General features: G+C 39.7%; 1 protein-coding gene across 1 annotated transcript in view; it reads left to right on the top strand.

Annotated features, from left to right (window-relative positions):
• Positions 1-20,957, top strand: part of si:dkey-215k6.1 (transmembrane protein 132C) — a 297,116-nt gene that overhangs the window by 239,439 nt on the left and 36,720 nt on the right. Inside the window, exon 6 of the mRNA XM_022191477.2 lies at positions 10,207-10,350. Within this exon, the coding sequence (XP_022047169.1) occupies positions 10,207-10,350 (144 nt within the window). The remainder of the gene's footprint in view (positions 1-10,206; positions 10,351-20,957) is intronic.

Genomic DNA, 20,957 nt, shown 5'->3' with positions numbered 1-20,957 from the left:
ACTACAGTCTACAATTGACATCTTTACCTGCGTGCTCGTGTGCAGCTGTTATTGTTTGAACTATTCATATGTAAGTACTACACAGTGTGAGTTTCACTGGTATTATTTTATTTAAAGTTACATTTCTATTTTCTGCAGTGGTCTGTGTATGCAACCTCTGTAAGAGCACATAAAACAAGTTAACATCAGTGCAGCAGGACGAGCAAATTTCAAACAATTAATGCAATAACCTGACCAATAAAGCAAAAACAAAAAAAACACGGAGCAGTAACGTGCTGAACATCTGATTTGCACATATGCACATCTTGACTGACTTTATGGCTTAATTAATCCCATATATAATGCGGTAAACAGTGTACATGAAAGTGTGCACTCTGTACAGATGCGTGTATACATGCTACATTACCTTTCGTTCTTTTCGTCTTTCTGGTTCCTGGCTACGTAAATATGTAACAAGGCAAACAAAAGGAAAAATGTAAAAAGAAAGCAGACATCTAAGAAAAGAAAATTGCTACATAAATGCCGTAATTTACCATTTCCACTCAGATGAACACACAATTTAGTATTTCACAGCTTTGCACCTGGTCAAACACGCAATAAACCATCCCATTACGTTCACACTGTTACTTCACCTCGGCCGCATTTGAAGCTCTGCTTGTGTCAGGACATGAGAAAAGATTTCTATAATTATCGATCTGCCTTCTTTCTTTTTTCACACATTAAGTCTAATTCTCATCTTCCAACCTTTACTCTTCTCTTTCTTTCATTTTCCATTTTTCATGTCTCTTTCGATATCAGCGCTTCTTATTTAACATCACCTTTTTCCCCCACTTTTTGTTTTGCAATTAAGGTTTTACTTTGTTTAGAGATCAACCCTGGAAACCGCAATATCAGTGTTAAAGGCATTAGAGGAGATTTAATTTCCTACGACTTTGAACGTAGCATGCGCACATACAACCTCTCCCTCACCCCCCTCTAACCTCCCCCCTCTTAACATTTACGAACAAACGCCCCCCTCCAGAAACTATCGTAGGACTCGTGAAGTTGCCTACAGCCGCAGTATAATACAATAATACATTTTACCTGTCCAGAAGGAATTTAGCAACCAAGGCATCTGTCTTTAGGTCCATTTGTTGCTTGAGCTGACGCCATCGCCCAAATGACTCGCCAATAATCACTTTTGTTTTTGCATTCTCGCGATCCAGTTGTCTTTTATTTTCTCTGACCTCAAAAAAATGCCTTTCTTTTACGGCTGGGTCCCCCTGGATCTTTATCTGCCATTATGTAAAAAAAGATGAGCAAAACAAGCCGCCAGCTAACTACGAAGCTATACCAAAGCAACACATACAGAAAACGCGTAAGTCCAAGGCGTACGTAATCTACGTAACTAGGCCTGAGCCGGAAGATTTTTGATTGACAGGAAAGGGAGCAAACCAAACGCCTCGGTCCGAGCGCGTTGATTGGCTGATGTTTTTCAGGTCCTGCCATGTCCACAGTTATTTTATTTTTTTTATTATTCTTTTAGAAACCATACATACAAGTCCGCTAAAGGTCAGTATATTCATTTTATGTGAATCGGACAAATTAAACAACAAAAACATCCTCCATAATGCCTTTAATGATTCATTCCGATTGAACGCTAATTCAGTGCCAGAACTAATGCAATGCTTCCTGCCCTGCAGTTTGTGCAAACACTCGCACAGATGAATGCAAAGAGGGATTACATAATGACACGGGCAAGGTCGAGATCAAATTGCTTGTTTGTTACTAAGAGAGGGGAGGAGGGGCATTTGTTAACTTCCTGATAAAAGAAGAAAGAAATCAATTACTCCATTAGCAATTTGCCCAATTAGCTAAGTGGTATGTTGACAGATGGGGTGGCTTTAATGTATTTTTAAGTCATTCGGTGGCTCGGTTTCAACACGGTGTTTGCTGCGTTTGCCTCACACATATGTGTTGTGTGTCAGCATCAGGTGTGGAAGATGGCCAGAGGGGACATGGGCTGATTAAATGATTGCTTTTAAGGTGAAACAGTGCTCTTTCCTGTGGGTGTACAGGAAACATGTAATTCCATGTTAACATGCGAAGGTCTAGACAGATTAGATTGCAATGTGTGTTTTTTTTTCCCTGCAAAATCCTGATTCTGCAGAAAAATAATCTGTTTTTTCTCACTTCTTCTCAAATGACACAATTTGTTATGTAGAGTAGAAGAAGAACCAGGAGGTTTTGTTTGTGTGTGTGTTTCCAATGCTGCAGTATTTGCATTACAAGACTGTGGTGAAAAGGTCACACTAAGAGCAGAGGGAGACTCAGAGTTGTATATGTTCCAAGCAATTTCCCCCAAATGAGAAACCTGACAATTTAAGGACTGAACAGAAAAGTAGATAGTGTAGATATGTTCCTCCATATGTGTGCGCGTACTTGTGTTAACGCCTTTGTGCATTTACTTGAAACACAACCACAAATTAGATTGCAGTGCTTCCACTCTGAGTGGAAGAGATTCCTGTATTTTGTGTGTGTGTGAAACAGAAAGTAAAAGAGTGATAGACCTACAGAGAAGGAAGGAGAGACAGAAAGAGAACTGCTTACATACTCTTATTGTAAGTTGGAATTGAATTTGTACAGAAGAGCAAAAAGCTCAATTTTTTTTCCACTGTGTCAACTCTTTTACAACAGTGTGCGTGTGTGTGCGTTTCCGTGATGGGTGGTCTCGCTCTAGTTGCTTCACTTGAAGCTGCACACACACACACACACACACACACACACCTTAGAGGGCAGACTCTCACACATGCATGGATAAGCTTCGCTGAGGAGAAAGGCTGTTTTCTGGACTTTATTTCTCTTCTTACCGTGCACGGGCATTTCATAGCAGAAGCACGTGGACACACACTCAATCATTTCTTTCAAAATCTCATATACCTACAGTATGCACAGGTGTGTGCAGGAACCTACATGAACTCACACATTCATTCATACATACAAACCACTCGACACACAAGAATCCAGCACACACACACCTCCTCTGAGCTTATCTCATTGCAGTGTGGAGCAGCTTTTGAAGGCAGTAGGGAGCCAGTTGTTGACGAGCCACTTAATAATTCCCTTGGACAGGCATGAAATTCTTTCCTTTTCTTTCTCTGTCTCTTCTTCTGTCTCCTTTACTCTCCCTCTAATATTTCTCTCCCTGCTGTGTTTCTATCAGCTATTTTTTCTTGCTTTCTCTGTTTTTTTTGGGAGTTTTTTTTCTAATTTTGTTCTGCTTCGTCTCATTTTTTTCACTCCATCTCTTCCCTGTGTCAGCGTCTCATCACTTTTTGTCTGCTTGTTTCTGCCCCGTGTGATTCATCTTCCTCCGGTTAACTGAAAGCCACTGATAGTATTAAGGTTAATAAAGCACTTGCAGCGGCCAGTAATGCAGTTTTCCAGAGCCCGTATTTGTTTCAACCAGCGGTGGACGTTCAAATGAGGCAGCTGTCACAGGTTAATGCGTGCTTGTCACCATTAGCGCACGAGCGTGTGCAACAGTGTAGTTCCATACTGCAATTTGCATAATTACTAAGTATAGTCACGTTTTGGTTTGAGCCCTCTCTTCTCTTTACACACTTATAAAACTCCTTCTCTCTTTATTTCTTCGGGGAATCAGTTAAATCCAATTAACTTTTTATTTAAAGAACACAAGGAAACAGATAATAGCAAACAAATCTTTTCTAACGAGACACTTTTGAGTTTAATTAGTGACACGTACTGCTTGCTTGTGGCTTCCAGGAAATAGCCACAGCCTTGCACGCTGAGCCCAATGCTGGCAAGAGCCTTTTCTTGCCTACTCAGCTTCTATACAGTAGAAGCTGTCAGAATGGAAGTGCTACAACTGTGAACACTTCACTTGGCACAGCAGCAGTAGTTCCTTTCTTTGTAATCAGAGTTTGTACACAGAAATATGGTAATTGTTTGCCTTTTATGTCACCAGTCATTACCAGCTTAGTGTAAATGTGAACTTAACATTTCGGAAGAATAGTGAAGATGAACTTACTTTACAGCCATGGCCATAAGTTTGGACACAAGTACCATGACGCTTGTGAATCTTAGAAAATACCACAAAATTGTCACTTACAATATAAATACCAGTCATGGCTATCAACCAAAATGTACAGATATTTCCAGTGCATAAATTTGATGTTTGACAGCAAATATTGACATTGGAATATTAACTGCAAATTGTTGCACAAATATCTAATATTATGTTTTGGGAACAAAGTTGTTCCAATTGTTGGAATTTATTGATAATATTATATCCCTTGTTGATTTGTTGACTAATTAAACTGGTGCTGTCAAAAAATATTAGTTATGTTCTGTAATAGACATCAAAACAGACATAGGAAGTCATGCTGTGTCCAAACTTATGGCCATGGCTGTACTTCTACTCTATACCAGCACATTCTGCTGAGCACTTTTGCTGCCTAGAAACAGGGTTTTCCAAACTTTACAGTCCTCAAGCCCCAAAATAACAGTACAAGACGGGCGGTTGAAGCATGCAAACACTGCATACAGCCACACTGATAAGCCTAACACGAGCATAACAGCAACGCAAGAAAATACAACAGCCTCAATAGCTGCAATATTATTTTATAGTGATGTAGAAGCAGAATACAGGGAGATTTTCACTTTCATTTCAAGGTGAAACTCGCCTATTGAGATCAGTCTACTCAATGCTTAGCAACACACAGCAAGTCCATTCTGTTCTATTGAATTTGGCAAAATATTTGTGGGGTTTTTTTCTATGATTTTTGTCTTTTGCAACAATTATGTCTAAAACATGCTATTTTTAATTATTTAGAATTGTATTTGATTCCTAGAAAATATCTCAGGGACCCGTTGTGGAGTCTCATGTCCCCTTGGGAGGTCCCCACCCGGTCTTTGAACATCACTGGTCTAGAAGATGTACTCCCAGTAAATAAACACAAACCAGATCAAAAGCTGTTTTAACCTGTGTCAAAATGAGGCTTTGTAGTACTTAATACTCTAAGTGATCCCGCGAGGTTGTTATCACAGGATTATCTTTCAGGTTTCATTAAATCTGTCCGCTTGCATTAAATTGACAAGAGAACTTGTAGCACCAAAGTCAAAAGCCCGCGTCATATGGCACTTTCATGCTCAGATGCACAATTCAAATAAAGAAAAAAACTCACACACACAAATGGTTCCACTGGCATCAGTTAAAATTCAGTCTTGAGTTTATTTTTATTTATTTATTGATAAGAATTGACTGCCCTCCCTTGTTGTTACACACAGCAGAGATGTAAGCATGATTTAAACTGTGGTTGTTGCCCCGGGATACACATGTTAACATATAGGCTACATACTAATGCAGACACAAAGACAAATAGACACACATTATCTACTTGTACTCTCTCTCTTCTTCCTCTTTGATTTTTATCCCTGCATCTGCTCCCCTCACCTCAAGGCGCAACAAGAATCCTTTCATTAATTTGTTTTTTTTTTCTTCCTCTACTTTCCTCGTGCCCTTCATCTCCCTCTCCTCCTCTCTCTCTCTTTTATCTCCGCCATGCTTTTAATCCTGTTTGTCCTCTCCCCTGCTCCTCCTCCTCACCTGTTTCTCACCTTCAAACATGGCTGTACAACGTCTGTTTTTTGATGTCAGGCGAGATTGAGCAGAGTGCAGGAAGAGGGGAGACGAAAACTAAGAATTATAGATTAAGAAAGTGTGTTTGTGTGTGCATGTTTGTGAGTGAGAGAGAGAGAGAGAGAGAGAGAGAGCTCATTAAGTAAAGGTCACACAGTGGTGTGCAGCAGAGAGCGATGGGGCATTAGGCCACTTGTCACTGGTCAGCTGTGATTAAACTCTTGAGTGTGTGTGCATCAGAGGTCCTATCTTGTTAGTTGTGTTTTCTCTAGGTGTGTATCTGTGGCCCTATATACCTGTATAACTTGTGTGTTTGCTGTTCGATTCCTGCTATGCTCATTTTTGTAACTACAGATTATGTATGGAAATATGAACTCTATATGCATACATGGATATAGATGTACATAAATTTATCACAGATGACACACATGTGACACTGTGTCTATGATTTTTCATGCCTGGCCTACATTTTCTTGTGTGCCTGGTTGCTTTCATCCTGCACCGTATCTTCTCGTGTATATAGACATGTTAACGTCCTTTAACACATCAGATACACACATGCATTGTTTGTGTTTGTCATGGTAGCACAGTTTGCCTGAAGGGTTTATGGTATCAGGCTCCTCTCATCCACCTGTTGAGTCATCTGTGCATGGCAGCGCCACTACATTTATGTGGCACATGAAATTGCTTTTCAGGGTAGTATCATGGTTTCCAATTTTTTTCTTTCTGTACTCGGTACTTTCTTGTAATTTTTTAGTACTCTAATTTATCGTAAATATCAACGGTTTTGCATCGTTTTCATAAATACTAGCATTTTTGGCACCTTATTTCCTCGACCAGAGCAATTAGCATGTTAATTGCACATTCTTTTGTACATTGTTTTCCTTATCTTGAATGTAACATGTGTCCTGTCTATCTATCTATTAAAAAAGCAAAGTTCTCCTCCTTTAATACCTCATTTATACAATCTCTCAAACTTTTGAAGTGGCCTTTTAAAATATTTTATTAAAAACCACAGAATAAACTACCTCACAGTTAATAAAATAGTTAAGCAGCTACATTGTTGTATCCCAAAAGTTGCCTGCCTCTACATCTGAACTATATTCTCAGTTATCGTTAGCTAAAATCTATATTTTACCAGTAAGGTCACAGTGTGACTTAGTAGGCAAAGTTTCAGGACATGTTCAGGTAAGGACCAAAGTGTAGACACAAATGGCAGGTAGGTTGTGGCAAAAATGGATTTTATAGTTGAACAAAACTACTTAACACAAGGTTCATCAAGGAGTTGAAGACAGAACAGGAGGTTAGCAAGCAGGGCAAATGGGGGAAGAGGCAGGACCACATATTTACAGAGAACCAATTAAGGATACAAGACACAAGTAAAACTGACTAGGCTAATCAAAAGAGGAGGGAAACACAGACAAAGGTAGGAAGTAAAACTGTAACAGACACACAAGACCAGAGATCATTACAAAATAAAACAGGAAATAACTGAACCAAACTCAAGACCATGACAGAACTTTCACCCACAATTGGTTTTATACCTCAACTGGACTCTTATTTCTTCATCTTGTTCTCTGTTTTCTTTCATTTTTGCCCACTGTTTGGTTGTGTTTAGGCACCGAAACTACTTGCTCAGGTTTGGGTTAAAATATAAATCTTTCCTGTCATAAATCATCTAATATGCGATTGGTTGACTGACAAGGACTGACAGTTGGAAAGCAATCCAATTGGAATTAGGAGAAAATGCGCTTCCCTGAATCGAGAATGCGTTTCAGTTGTGTAGGAACATAATTTTCTGGGCAACAGGGCTCCCAGCCACAGCAGAAATATACACACTGCCGCATCGGTATCAACAATCTAATGCCATATATAACACCATCTGACTCACAGGGACTATTTAAACCAACTTAAACCATTCCAATGCCAACTGTGTCTAGACACACACAATGAAATATGTATGTATAATAGTGCACATTTATTGTGGATTTCTTCTTCATCTTCTCTGCTGGCATCCTGTGTGCTCAGCTTAATTCCACTGTAGAATCAAAAAGACGACATACACACTTCAAAACCAGAAAGAGCGAGTCCAGCAAAATATCCTGTAATCAGGTTTGTGTGTGTGTGTGTGTGTGTGTGTGTGTGTGTGTTGGCGGTGATAAATGCCCCCTTTGGAAACTCAATGCCAAATAATCAAGATTGACGCTGGCACACAGTGTTCTGAGGTGTGAGCCGGTTTGTTTGTGCTATTTTTGTTAGAAGGATCTAATCAAATGTAATTACGCTGATTACAATAATCGCGAGGTTTATAATCATCTTCTTTTTTTCCCCTCGTTCTCTCTTCCTTTAAAACTCTCCCCTGGTCTTTGTTAGCTGTTTATTCCTGTCTCTCCTCCTGCATCTTGTCATCACGTGTTCCTTCCCGTGTACTTTTGGTACAGATATGCAAAATGTTACATATTGACCAATGCGGACTAAATTTCGGATTTGTGATGATAATAATAATAATAATAATAATAATAACTTTATTTATAAAGCACTTTCTGTCAAAAGGGTGTACACAGAAATAAAAACAATAAAAACAGATAAATAAGAACAATAAAAACAGATAAGAACAATAAAAACAGAACAATAAAAAAGACATCAGTAAAACAAACAATTTAAGATTCATAAAAGAAAAGAGGTGGGTCTTCAGCTTAGTTTTAAATACATTAATGGACGATGCCTGCCTGATTTCAGCAGGTAGACTGTTCCACAATGTAGGTGCCCGGAAAGAAAAAGCCCGTTCCCCCACCGTCTTTTTACAGACCTTTGGGATATTCAGAAGTCCAGTCCCCTGGGAACGGAGAGCCTGAGCGGGGACATACAGATTCAGCAGGCTGGATAAATAAGACGGGGCAATTCCATTAACAATTTTATAGGTTAGTAGCAGCACCTTAAAGTCTGCTCTGACATGAACTGGTAGCCAATGCACTGGAGTAATATGCTCGTATTAACTTGTTCTGGTCAGAACGCGAGCTGGACCATCTGCAGACCATGAAGGCTCTTCATTGGCAGACCTGATAAAAGGACATTGCAATAGTCCAACCCTGAGGAATCAAAAGCATGAATTAGGACCTCAGTATGACAGACTTGGTCTGATTTTAGAGATATTTCTGAGGTGGAAAAAGGCCAATCTGGTCACCTCTTTAATATGGAATTTAAATAAGAGGATTTTATCAAAGAGTACACCAAGATTCTTAACTCTGTCTTTATAATAAATAGCACAGTCATCCAAAGACAGAGTAAAGTCTTCAAGCAGAGGATTAACACTTTCAGGTTCAATCACCATCATTTCAGTCTTGGCAGAATTCAGGAGCAGGAAATTTGTTAATAGCCAGCTCCTAACAGCTGAGACAGGCCTGGAGTTAATCAGTATCAGAAACACTTTGAGGGACCAAGGGCATGTATAGTTGTAGATCATCTGCATAGCAATGAAAAGAACTCCCCAAGGAGCGCAAAATTTGACCCAAAGGTGTCAGATAAAGAGAAAACAACAGGGGTCCTAGTACAGACCCCTGCGGTACTCCATGCCTAACAGCACAGGACGTATTACCTGTGTGTTGTTGGGATAGCAATAGCAGTGTACTGTGCCTCAAATAGTAAATGCAAGCAGAAAAGCTTTGGGACGTTGGTATTTAATTGGTTCAGCAATTGGTATTTAAGTGATATGTAACTTTTTAAATGGTTAACACTAAATAGTAATGAAGTATACATGGCCATATCTTACCAGAAATATAATATATTGATATGTTTTGACTCTTTTATTCCTGCGTAAGGCCATGACCAGCGGTTTAGGGATATACAGACTTTTTAAATAGTTATTTCCCATTCAGGGTTGTTTAAGTGCAAGCACCGAAAAATAAGTTAGTTTTTGGTTTAAGGATTTTCTTTTTATATGATAAAAATAATAATAATAACTTTATTAATATGCCACCTGTAGAAACAAGTTCTTAGTAGGGATGGGAATTTCGACTAATTTCCCCACCGACTAGTCGCAAATTTTAGTAAGACAAAGTTAAGGGGAAGTTAAGATAAAGTTAAAACACTCAGAAAAAATATGCAAAAATACAACATTTTAAAGGTAATTTGAATGAAGTTAAGTCTGAAAGCCTTTTCTTCTCGGCCAGGTTGTTCCAAAGCTGAGGAACCCTCGTGGCAAAGGCACCTTTAGAATTAAGCCTCAATAGTCAGGAAGACTCCACCTGATGATCAGGGGCAGAGAGGTGGTTCATAAGGGGTCAACAGTCTGCTATGTAGCTTGGGGCCACACACAGACCTGCTTTGAATGTGGTTTGAAACATCTTAAAATCAATTCCAAATCAATTTGTCTGCTAAAAGAGGCAAGAAACCGAGCTACTGCATTCAGGCGAGAGTCACTTTTAGTTTATACCAGAAAGGAGGGAATTGCGGTCGAGAAGTCTGGAGAAAATATGTGGACGAATGACTTTTTTATGGTTGTGAGTGTGAGAGCATTGGTTTAAATGAGCTTTTAAAATGAACTCTCTTTCTCTGTCTCTCTATAGGACACAGAAGTGGTGAATACAGCCATTCTTACCGGTCGACGAGTCGCTGTGCCCATCAAACTGGTTACCGTGGAGACCGACGGACAGGTGAGGGAGGTGGATGACTCGGTCACCTGCAGCTCGACAGACGTGGACGTGGTCAAGGTATGGGCTCAAAACACACACACACCGAGGCATACGGAGGTAGGAATTTCAAATAACAAAGACAGTGAAGCCGTGATTGCTACACCGGTTGATATTTTGCTTTGTGATCGAACACGTGCCAAAGTGAAAAATGGGCTCAGGCACTTAACAAAATGTCTGCAGTCGTGGTCTGGTAGATACGTTAAATATGGATTAAGAAATCACTTTTCGAGAGCTTGAAAAACAGACAACACAAGAAGGAAATCACAATTATGGAGGTAAACTGAGGATAATTTACCCAGCAAGAAATCCATCTTGAGTCATCACTGTAATCTAAAATCTGAGAGGATCTGTGTTGTTCTCCAATTCCCTTTGTGGAAAAGAACACAAATGGACACTTACCACAGTATGCAGGACTTTGTTTTTTAATCGTTCCTGTTTTACTGAATGCCAGATGACAATTGATCAGAACTGGTGAAACTTGGGAAACTTTTACAAATCTGGCCACAAAAAAAGCAACATATTTGTGGTTAAATGGTGTTAGTTAGAAAACCGTGATAGTCTGCTGTGTGATTAATGAACTACCATGACTCCACATCACCTGTCTAGAGGAGTCTATAGGATTGTTGATTATAACACAATCCAAATATGAACATATGGCTGCACAACTTTTAAATGATCTACAAATCTGTCAGCAATGGACTAAGAATGCAACAATAGCAAAATCAGGAAAGCAATTGGTAGCAAATGTGTTTGACTCATCGAACATAATCCAGAATTCCCTAGATAGTAAAACTTAAACACCCGAAACAACCACAGAATAATTAGGATGCATGTGTTTGGCTCTTTAGTTTCTCTACAAACAGCCTTATGAAACAGCAAAAAGTCTATTCACTGTTGCTGTTGAGGCTCTCCTTCTTCAGCTGCCTGGGCACAAATGATGAGCGAGTGGCCCGATGCGTTGACTATGACTCGACATTGATTGGTCAGCCGTCTCTCTGCAGAGTGTCCTGGACTTTTCTGCAGCAATTTTCTTTTAGTGAAACCGGGGTTAGAGGTTCGGTGTGCACAAAAGTCCAATTTCTAAACGTTGTGCGTCATCAGAATTTTGCTTCTTTTCTTTGACTCTGTAATCATTCCTTACTTTTAGCTCAATCCCTTCGACATGAAGGGTCGAGGTCAGGCAAAGCAGCTGGAAGTCTTCCAGTGTCTGTCTGAGCGACTCTTAAGCAGAATGGGGCGTTCACTAACCTGGAACCTGCTGGACGGAAAATCATGGCCTCTAAGCCACTCAAACTACCTACAGAACTACTGTACTAATTAATAAAGCAGAAATACCTTTAAAACCTTTCGAGAAACAAGTCGATACAAGGGGCCGAAGATTGATTCCTCTTGTGCTGTGCTCCCAACACCCTCAGGTCCTAAAATGAAACGCACTCTTGTTGTGACAGTTTCAATATGAAGCCAATTTCCTGGTACAAGCCGACAGGAGTGGTGCTGTTTAAGTACAATCAATAACAACACAGTGAAAATGGAAGGAACTCATTCGGATAAATGCTATGTTGGTACTCTGTGTATATGTGTGTGTAGGTGTGTGTTATTGGAGTGAGAGCTGAATTTTCAGTCACATCTGCCTAAATTCCTATCACCTTTATCTAAACCATTTTGTAAGCAGCCAACTTGACATTCAATCTGAATGCAACTTAAAGAACAGGCATAATCAGTGGCTTAAATTATATTAGTGAGTGTTTATTTACCCTGCAAAGAAATTCAGGCAAATTGCTGAACTACTTCAATATCCCCTTCACATAATACTCTGTGAATCATGGGTAAAACAAGACAATAACATGCAGAATTAGCAAAATACTGCTTTCTTGCAGAGAGAGAAAAAAAATGTGGTTTCAACAGAAGCATCCATCAAATAAGACGGAATTTTCCTTGTCACATTTCTACTGCTGACATTTTAATTATGGTACACAGAAAGTGTCAAATATGGAGAGCAAAATCAACAAATTTGCGCACTTATGTTGTGACAGGAATTGGTAAAAGACGGCGCTGAGAGCTCACCACTGTCTGCAGAGAAGCTGCCACACGAAGCCCTCCTCTGTGCTGATTGTGTTTGTTTGTGTAGCAAGTAAAGTCTGCTTGTGATGATTGAGTGTTAGCGAGCTGTTGTTGTTTGTTGACATCTGATCTGACAGATATTCCCTCTCTCGCATTTTATCCACACACACACACACACACACACACACACACACACACACACACACACACACACACACACACACACACACACACGCAGAAGCGCAAACACACACAAACGTGCACTCTGTTTCAACACAAACAGCTGTTTGACAGTGGCACCCACAGGGTACAACTGCAGGTAGCTGTAGCTGTCAGTGAGACACCATGATGGGTGTAAAGTACCGTCCAGAGAGCTAATAGAGCACACAGAGGGCTGCTGTGCCCTGAGCTCAGGCTTGAAGGTGGCACTTACTCACAGGCCTCATCCAAACTCTGCCCTTTTTGCCAAAATTGTCAGACTTACAACAATTGCATGTCCTTAAAATACAACCAAATACAGCCCTGTCTTCCATAATTTATATTGAGGTACAACTAAACCTGATTCTCAGTTATGTTTTTAGAGCAACATGTTCACATCAGTGGGTTATACAGTTGTGGGTGTCCAACACAGGAGTTTCACCTGTTTGCTCAAGTTTAGACAACAAAAATCCTGGTTTAAGAAAAAAAAATGGTTCGGAATAAAAGTAATCTTTTAACAAATGTATGTTACAAGCTTGGTTAAATTTAGACACCAAAAACAACTTGGTTAGGTTAAGAAAATATCATGGTTTAGTTTAAAAAGGACACTATCACAAGCAGGACTGCACAGTAGCACTTTCGCCTTGCAGTTAGAAGAGCCCCGGTTCACGTCCCGACCTTCCCGGGATCTTTCTGCATGGAGTTTGCATGTTCTCGCTGTGCATGTGCGAGTTTTCTCTTGGTATTCCAGCTTCCTCCCACAGTCTGAAAACATGCTCAGGTTAATCGGTAAGTCTAAAGTGTCTGTAGGTTTGAGTGTGATTGTTTGTCACTAAATATAGCCCTGCGATAGAGTGGTGACATGTCCAGGGTGTCGCCCTAAGTCAGCCGGGATAGGCTCTAGCCCCCCCCATAATCGTAATGAAGATTAGGCGTTGTATAAATGATGGAAGATAATGGACTATCACAAGCACGTTTGAAGCTTCTTTTCCATTTTTTGGGTTACCACAGTGATGACTCTCATCCCATCTATCTACAGATGACTGGTTTGTTGAAATGTTGAATGTTGAAAGCAAACACAGTCTGGAAGAAGTAATGTTACAATTTTTGGGAGCAACTGTACCACTTTCATTCCTAAACTCATAAAAAAATTCTGTGCACTCTCTGGAGGGAAGTTCTTTCTTTGTCTTGGGTCTTTTAAGTTGCAGGCAACAGTCTGATGAAGATTAGACTTTCGTTTGGTTTCACATCACATTCCATTAACTAACCTTTTGCTTAATTTCACGCTGTGGATAAATGTTTGCAGTTGGAATTGTATGGCGAGTTTCCCGGCCCACCTAATGAACATATGGAAATGACTGGCTGAAACTGTCAACGGTCACGATGTACTGCTGTTGGTCTCACTGACGCAGCTCTTGTTGTTCAGTTCAGCCCATTTATCCCTGACAACAACACAAGCAACAGCGATGTACTAGATAGATAATAACTCCCCTTCTCTTCTTCAGGCCATCCCTGCCTCTCATGACATTCTCCGTCAGTGTAAACTATCTTGTTAAGGTCCCTTGAGATGCTGTCATTTGTGATGTGTGTATGTAGTGCTATTGTTGACACAGCACTATGTGTAGGTCAGCTGTGTCACAGCTAGTAAGGGACAGATAGGGGACAAGCGCAAGCGTACACACAAATTAGTGGCATTATCCTGACCTCACGCAAAGCAGGGAGGTGACGGGAGGAAGGATGGGATGAGGAGTGGCAAAAAGATGACAAATGGATCAATGAGGAAAAGGAGAAGAGAGGAGGAAGCTAACTGCAAGAACTAGGAAGTAAAAAGGACGGATGAGAGCAAAGCAGGGGATAAAAGAGAAAGGAAAAGGAGTAAAAGGATAGTTGGAAAAATCAAAAAGAGAAATGGTTACTGGTGAGTTAGAAATCCAAACAACATCCAGATTCTTCAGAAGAAACAACTGACTGTTAGCTTAGCCAGGTTTTGCCATTTAAGTGTAACTCTGTCTTGCTCTTTAATCGATTGATGTATACATGCCAACAGCTCCAAATGGCATCACAGTCTACGTTACACAATGGAAAGTTGCAATGTTGGAATATTTCAGCCAGACAAGTTGACTCGTTTATCCATATGAAACCCGACAAGTATGAATCCGTGTTTTTGAGGTTATCATCAATACACTGAAGTTTCAAGGTGGAAATACTTAGCCATGGTCTTGTGACTGCTTCTACTGCTCATATGTCGTGGAGCATGCAAGGCAAAAATCGTAATTTTCACCAGAGCAAGAAGACATTCCACCCAAGACAGCATCAAGTTCACCAAACCTATTGTTTAGTCCTTTTTCTAAAGACAGTTTTTCTTGCACAAAAAAGTCAAACCATGATGTTTCATAGTATGTGTTTAAGCCAACTAGGGTTATGGCAAAATGTATACATGACACACGCATTTGTTACAGCTTTTCTCATCATTCTCATAACACTTATGCAATCTAGTTTTTGCAACAATATGAAACAAGAGCGCAGTACTCCGCCGACGCTGTTCATTCCCCCATATGGCATTGTCAGGAATGCAGCATTTTTTTTAAATGCAGTATTTGGTTATTAGTTATTGATGATCAGAAATCAAGGCATTATGCATGTGTACGTTATGTATGGATACCTAAATATGTCGTGGGCAGGAGGAATTGATGGGACTCGGAAACACCCCCAGAGTTTAATCTGTTTTTCCTTGTATGATTTCCAACAGATAAGTCCCTATAGGTCCGCGGCAGTCGATTTCTAGTAGGATTACAATCATATGAAGGTCAGCAGGCAGCTTACGTAGTGTTCACTTGTTGTCATAGTTACAGTGACGCTGTGCCGCTATCTCGCTGCAATACAGAGAGTGTAACACATTTATGGATCCAGACTATAAGCTGCATCACTGCCAAAATCTAATCAGTTGGTCCTTGTGTCATTTCTGACCTTCTCTGAAAATTTTATCCAAATCTGTTTTGAGTAATGTTGGTAACAGACGGACAGACAGACAAACAGACCAACCAACGCCAATCATCACATAACTCCGCCGTGCTCCTCGGCAGGGTAATAAACAGCATGATGTCCCCGTTGTGTAATAAATACAAGGCCAAATGCAAAAAGAAAAAGCAGACTCAGCCACCTCTCTCTTCTCTCACCTGTTTCCCTCACGTCACCTCCCCCACGCCTCCTGTCCTCCCCCTCTTTTATATTCAGTGACAGCGTGCATAGGCTCTGCTCCTTAAAAATCGTCCTTCTCTGTGTTTTGAATGTGATGTGCTCTACCACCTCCATCGACAACAACATCTTTATGACCTTCAGAAAAGTGGCACTAGATTGATTGATGTCCGCTTTCTCCAAACTGTGATGAAGCACTTTTCTTTAAACTGTAGCGCCACATTCATTCCCAGGCTTCGACCAAATAAGGTACACGATAGCAAACTGTTAGCAACAAAGGAGAGAATTGCAGGTAAGTGGTTACAAGTTTGAGAGCTGCAACATTTAGTGTGTGGATTGATTGTTTTTTCTTTGAAGTACGCACAAATCTAGTACTGTAATTTGATCTAAATAGAAGCGAAAGAGAGAGGATGTGGATGTGATGTGAAATGCCACTAAATATCCTGAAATGTCCTGACAAAGGTGTGATGTAAGTACAAGCACAGCACCTTTTCCAAGGACGGAGGGATTCGTGTGTGTGTGTGTGTGCGCGCGTGCATGCAGGCATGTAGGATCACATAGACGCGTGTCAAACTCTGCAGCTGGTTCATTAAATGGTGCACAGATCAATTCTTAATCTGCTTTGTATCTGTCCTAATACATGCAGTGACACATGCACAACCTAAACTTCCGCTTAAACAAGCATGCAGCCAAACACACACACACACACACACACACACACACACGCATGCACGCATTCACCCTCCGCCATCACTTCTGAGCCGTTGTGTCTTCCTCTTTGTCAAATTCAATTACAGACGACATCACTAAAGGAATCTCCACACGAGCCAATTACCGTTCAAACCCCCTGTGTCTGTGAGATGATGTGCGTGTGTGTGTGTATGTGACTAATGTGAAACTAGTATGTTAGCAGATGTCCAACACAGAGAAGAAACAGGACAACATACTTTTTGCATGGACACTATGATTGTGAGTTTGAGTGTCCGTGTGTTCCTGAAGTGACCTTTTTCCTTTAGTTTTCTGTCCTCTCATGACACAAATGCTTTAACACGGTGGTAAAGGTGCCAGTTAATCCACTCAAATCTTTTTAAAAATGACAATATTGAGTAACAGATTTAAGAAAAATCAGCCTTCCTATTCAGAATCACTGAAAATGACATCATTCAGTGTTGGGGCAACACATCACTGTAATCACATTTGATTAGTCTGCAGTTGCACAATAGAATGCATTACTGTTCCTTAATTAATAATCAGATTACAGTTACTAATCAGTCACAGTTTTAGACAGTACTGCCAATGACATCTCATACAATTGAGCTACTCTCTCCAAATTGTTCTGCGACAAACTCTTTGGACTGATTTTTGGCAATTTTATTGCCTGATTTGTTGCACTAAAGCTAAAAAAAAAGCTCTTTGGTACGTCCTTCTCATGGATTTGTGTTGATATGTGGGCATGTTTAAGGTATAAAATTCACTAGTTAATTTGCAAGTCCTTGACAGTGCATCTCAGGCGATGCTGCATAGTACTGTAACATTAAGTGTAAAGAAATGGTTATGTGTAATACTTGTTTGAGTAATGACTCCAACACTGATAAGTAATAACAAATTAGTACAATAATGGAAAAACTGGATTCACAAAAATATGCACTGAAAAAGTTTTTTTGTTGTTTTTTAATTATGATGAAATGAGTTATCCAGGTCTAGTTTCCCTAAAAAGCTTGAGTAAAAAGCAAATTGACATCTCTTTTAGCTTCTTGAACATGTTTCACCTTCTTCACTTGTAACTGGAGACTGTACATCTGAAACGCCCCATCAGTCAGTCAGAACTAAAGAAGCCCTTTTCATTAGAAGTGAAACGTCTTTAGAAACCTCAAAGAGAAGCTTTCAGGGTCATTAGTGAAAGAACAACAACACACCATATCAAGTGGACCATATAAGAAAGCAGTACATAACGTAAGTAAGAAACAATGACAAGATAGTGCATAAAATCAGCAATAATGACAGAATATAGTGACATTTACCAACCATTGCTGGTTCCTGAACTGTTTTGAATTCCCTTTTCATTTTTTTAAATGACATTCAGAGCCCAACAAGCTGGATAACTGAAGAACAAATTCTGTTTCCCCTATCTCTTGTTTGTTTCTGTCTTAATGAAGCTTCAGTGCCACAATCCCCAACTGAGATTGGGTCACCATTGTGTTGGGGAAGAAACCAGTCTTAGGCATTGAGGTAGGTAGTCAGTTCAAAATGCTTCATCATAGGAGGTTTAGACCAAAAGTATCCCAGTGTAATTGCTAAATTCTTCCAAATTTCACCCAAAAAATCCCTAAGCTTAATAAATATACACTGCAGAACCCCAACAAAACAATGTTTTGTACGTTCTGTGATTGGATGCTTCTTGCCACAATTCACCTTGGAATGCAATTTTTCTCACCTTACAGAGTATATTTTTATGCACACGGGCTTTAAACTTCCATTTTTTAATTGTCTAGCCATATTATTACCAATAGAATAATTAGAAGTTTAGCTTCTAGAGCTCATTTTCACATCACACTCATCTGTACATCTGTCTACTAAACCTAGTTTCTACAAGGTTAGGTGTTTTTGGTTAAGATATGGTAAATAGCATGGTTAAGTACAGAAGGAACTAAGTTAATTAAAGTTAGGACATGCAGTAATTATAAGCAAGGTTATAGATAGCCTCCTAGAAATTAATGTAACTCCATACAATTTTCTTACAAGTGACAGAAAATGTGTTTTTTGGGTATTTGCACAGTGGAATAGATAGTGTGACAGTACTATCACACTGGGTGGTGAGCCTGGTAAACAAAAATGACTTGTACAAGCTGAGATTGCAAGCAAATGTCCCTTTAATATGACACGATGCATAAAACACAGAGTTAAGCAAAAGAAAATCCTCCAAAAAAATCTGTCATCTGTGCTGATAAGGCTGCTTTCCCCCCTTTTGAACTAATGTATATGCATTTAAAGTAATCATTAGTGCCGTCGTCAGCACAGGTGCCATATCAAATTTTGCTGAAGAATAAAAAAGAAAATGATAAGCAGATTCTTGTGACACCAAAATCCCCCCCCCCCCCCCCCCCCCCCCCCCCCGTCTCCCTCTGGGCTGAGCAGTGCCGCTGTTGCTGTAATTTCTTTGGAGTTTATTTCCTTTTACTTCCATTGCTTGCACTGTGACACACTATTCATGATGTCGAGAAGAATCTTCAAGCACCATAAATCCTCCGGAGCTAAATGCAGCTGATCAGAACTCGTTTAATTTCACTCAGAGCAAATACGCCTTTGCAAGTTGTTCCGATACATTGCTTGTGTTTTTCTATCTCTTCATATATCCGTAGCTCTTCGGTGCCAGAATTGACTATAAAATTGATATATATCGTACATAATGCATACTGGGTGATATGTATAATGTTACATCTCCTTGCATTGAATCTTAAGTCTGTCTATTATAAGCCCTATTGTGTATTTCATAGCAGGTTGCTATGGGAGTCTGTGCATATGCATCACAAGGACAGTTTCCTCTGCATTTATTGCTCTTGGCAAATAAATGAATTCTTCACCACAGATTTTGGAGCTGCTGCCCAGCTGATGATTAAAACGGATAAAAATGAATTAAAAAGCTAATCACATCAGGAATATTTAAGCTTACTTGGTGTATATGCTGTACCTTTAGGTTGGAGGTACACTATAAATAAGCATCCTGTTTTGGCAAGTGCATAAAACATTTTTAAGAAGGCCCATCTATTCGACATCTTTTAATCTTATGAATGGATATGAATAAAAGATAATGGGCGTACCTATTTTATTGATACTTTTCAAGCTGAAAGTCAGCTCAGTTTGTATTTCCAGCAACACTGGGGTCACTTAAACAACATCCAATCGTGACATTGTGAGATAATTTCACTAAAAGTGTCCATTTAGTGGTAGGTTTAATTGCTATTTTATTAATCAGCTGATCAGAGTTTGCCCTTATTAACCTATAATCTTCTTAGCAGCTTGTCAGCACTAGTAGTGAAAATAATTGATGGCTATGAGATTTGGAGGATGTTCCATCATTTAAAAACAAAAACCCTTTTCATTAAAAGTAACATATTGCAAACTGACAATAAGTTCACTTTAATGACTGGAATAATGAGGAGAAATGACTGTGATTAAGAAAAAGTGACAGAACGATGAGGAGGTAAAGGAGGAGGAGAAAAAGGTGGATTCTATCCAGGTGCCCTGGGTCATTTTTGAGCCTAGAAAGGAAATGAAAGGTAAAGTGGATTAAAGGCAGAGGTCACACACACACACACACACACACACACACACACACACACACACACACACACACACACACACACTCATACACACACTATCATCTAAACTCACACATTTTCCATTTAGGCAGTAACAGGCTTAGGAAATAGCCAGTGATTTGAAGTGCACAACATCAGACCAGACCATTAGCAACACCCAAAGACATATATCTGTGGAAGCTGCGACCTTGAGGGGGGCTAAAACTATTTTTTGAACCTCCAAGTGATTCAGTTCTTATGGCACAGAAAGAGATTTTAGTTGTTAAATCAGCAAAGCCACCGATGTTCCCCAGTGCCTGCCTATAAAATGTTCAACAGATTGCCTGGTGACAAAAACTTCTCCTGAGTGAAAAAATGCTTCATTCCAGGGTTTATAAAGAGTGAAATGCCCCAGAGTCATTGCAGTAAGACTCCAGGAATCTGCTGTCTCTTGGAACAGAATTGATTCTATATTAAAAATGTAGTGCATTAATTTATTCAGAACTCAGCAGTATATCTAGAGAAGTTGTTAAATTAGATACTTTACATTTCATCTGCATATTACATTAGCATGGACAAAAAAAGACATTCAGGCCACTTTTGAATGTTCAGTGTAGTCGTGTAAAATGTCCGTTTTTCTAAAGTAAATTGATGTTTCTTTTCAAGATTTCTGCAAAGAAAACCAGGTGTTTTGCATCTTCTCAAATCTCCATCCTAAGTTTGTATGCTTTGCAGTTTTAACACTCAATTGGCAACTGTTGGGTAAGCTTAAAATGATGCTTCATCAGATTTGGTGATTACAAAGCTGTAGTTGGTACAAAAGTAGCATCAGCTGGTCCAAAGAGGAATTGCAACAAGGTATTGACTGTCACC

Source organism: Acanthochromis polyacanthus, chromosome 7 (genome assembly GCF_021347895.1).
Source record: "Acanthochromis polyacanthus isolate Apoly-LR-REF ecotype Palm Island chromosome 7, KAUST_Apoly_ChrSc, whole genome shotgun sequence".
In the NCBI taxonomy this organism is placed as follows: domain Eukaryota; kingdom Metazoa; phylum Chordata; class Actinopteri; family Pomacentridae; genus Acanthochromis; species Acanthochromis polyacanthus.
Note: the sequence above shows the minus strand (reverse complement) of the source record. Positions and strands in the feature narration are given on the sequence as shown.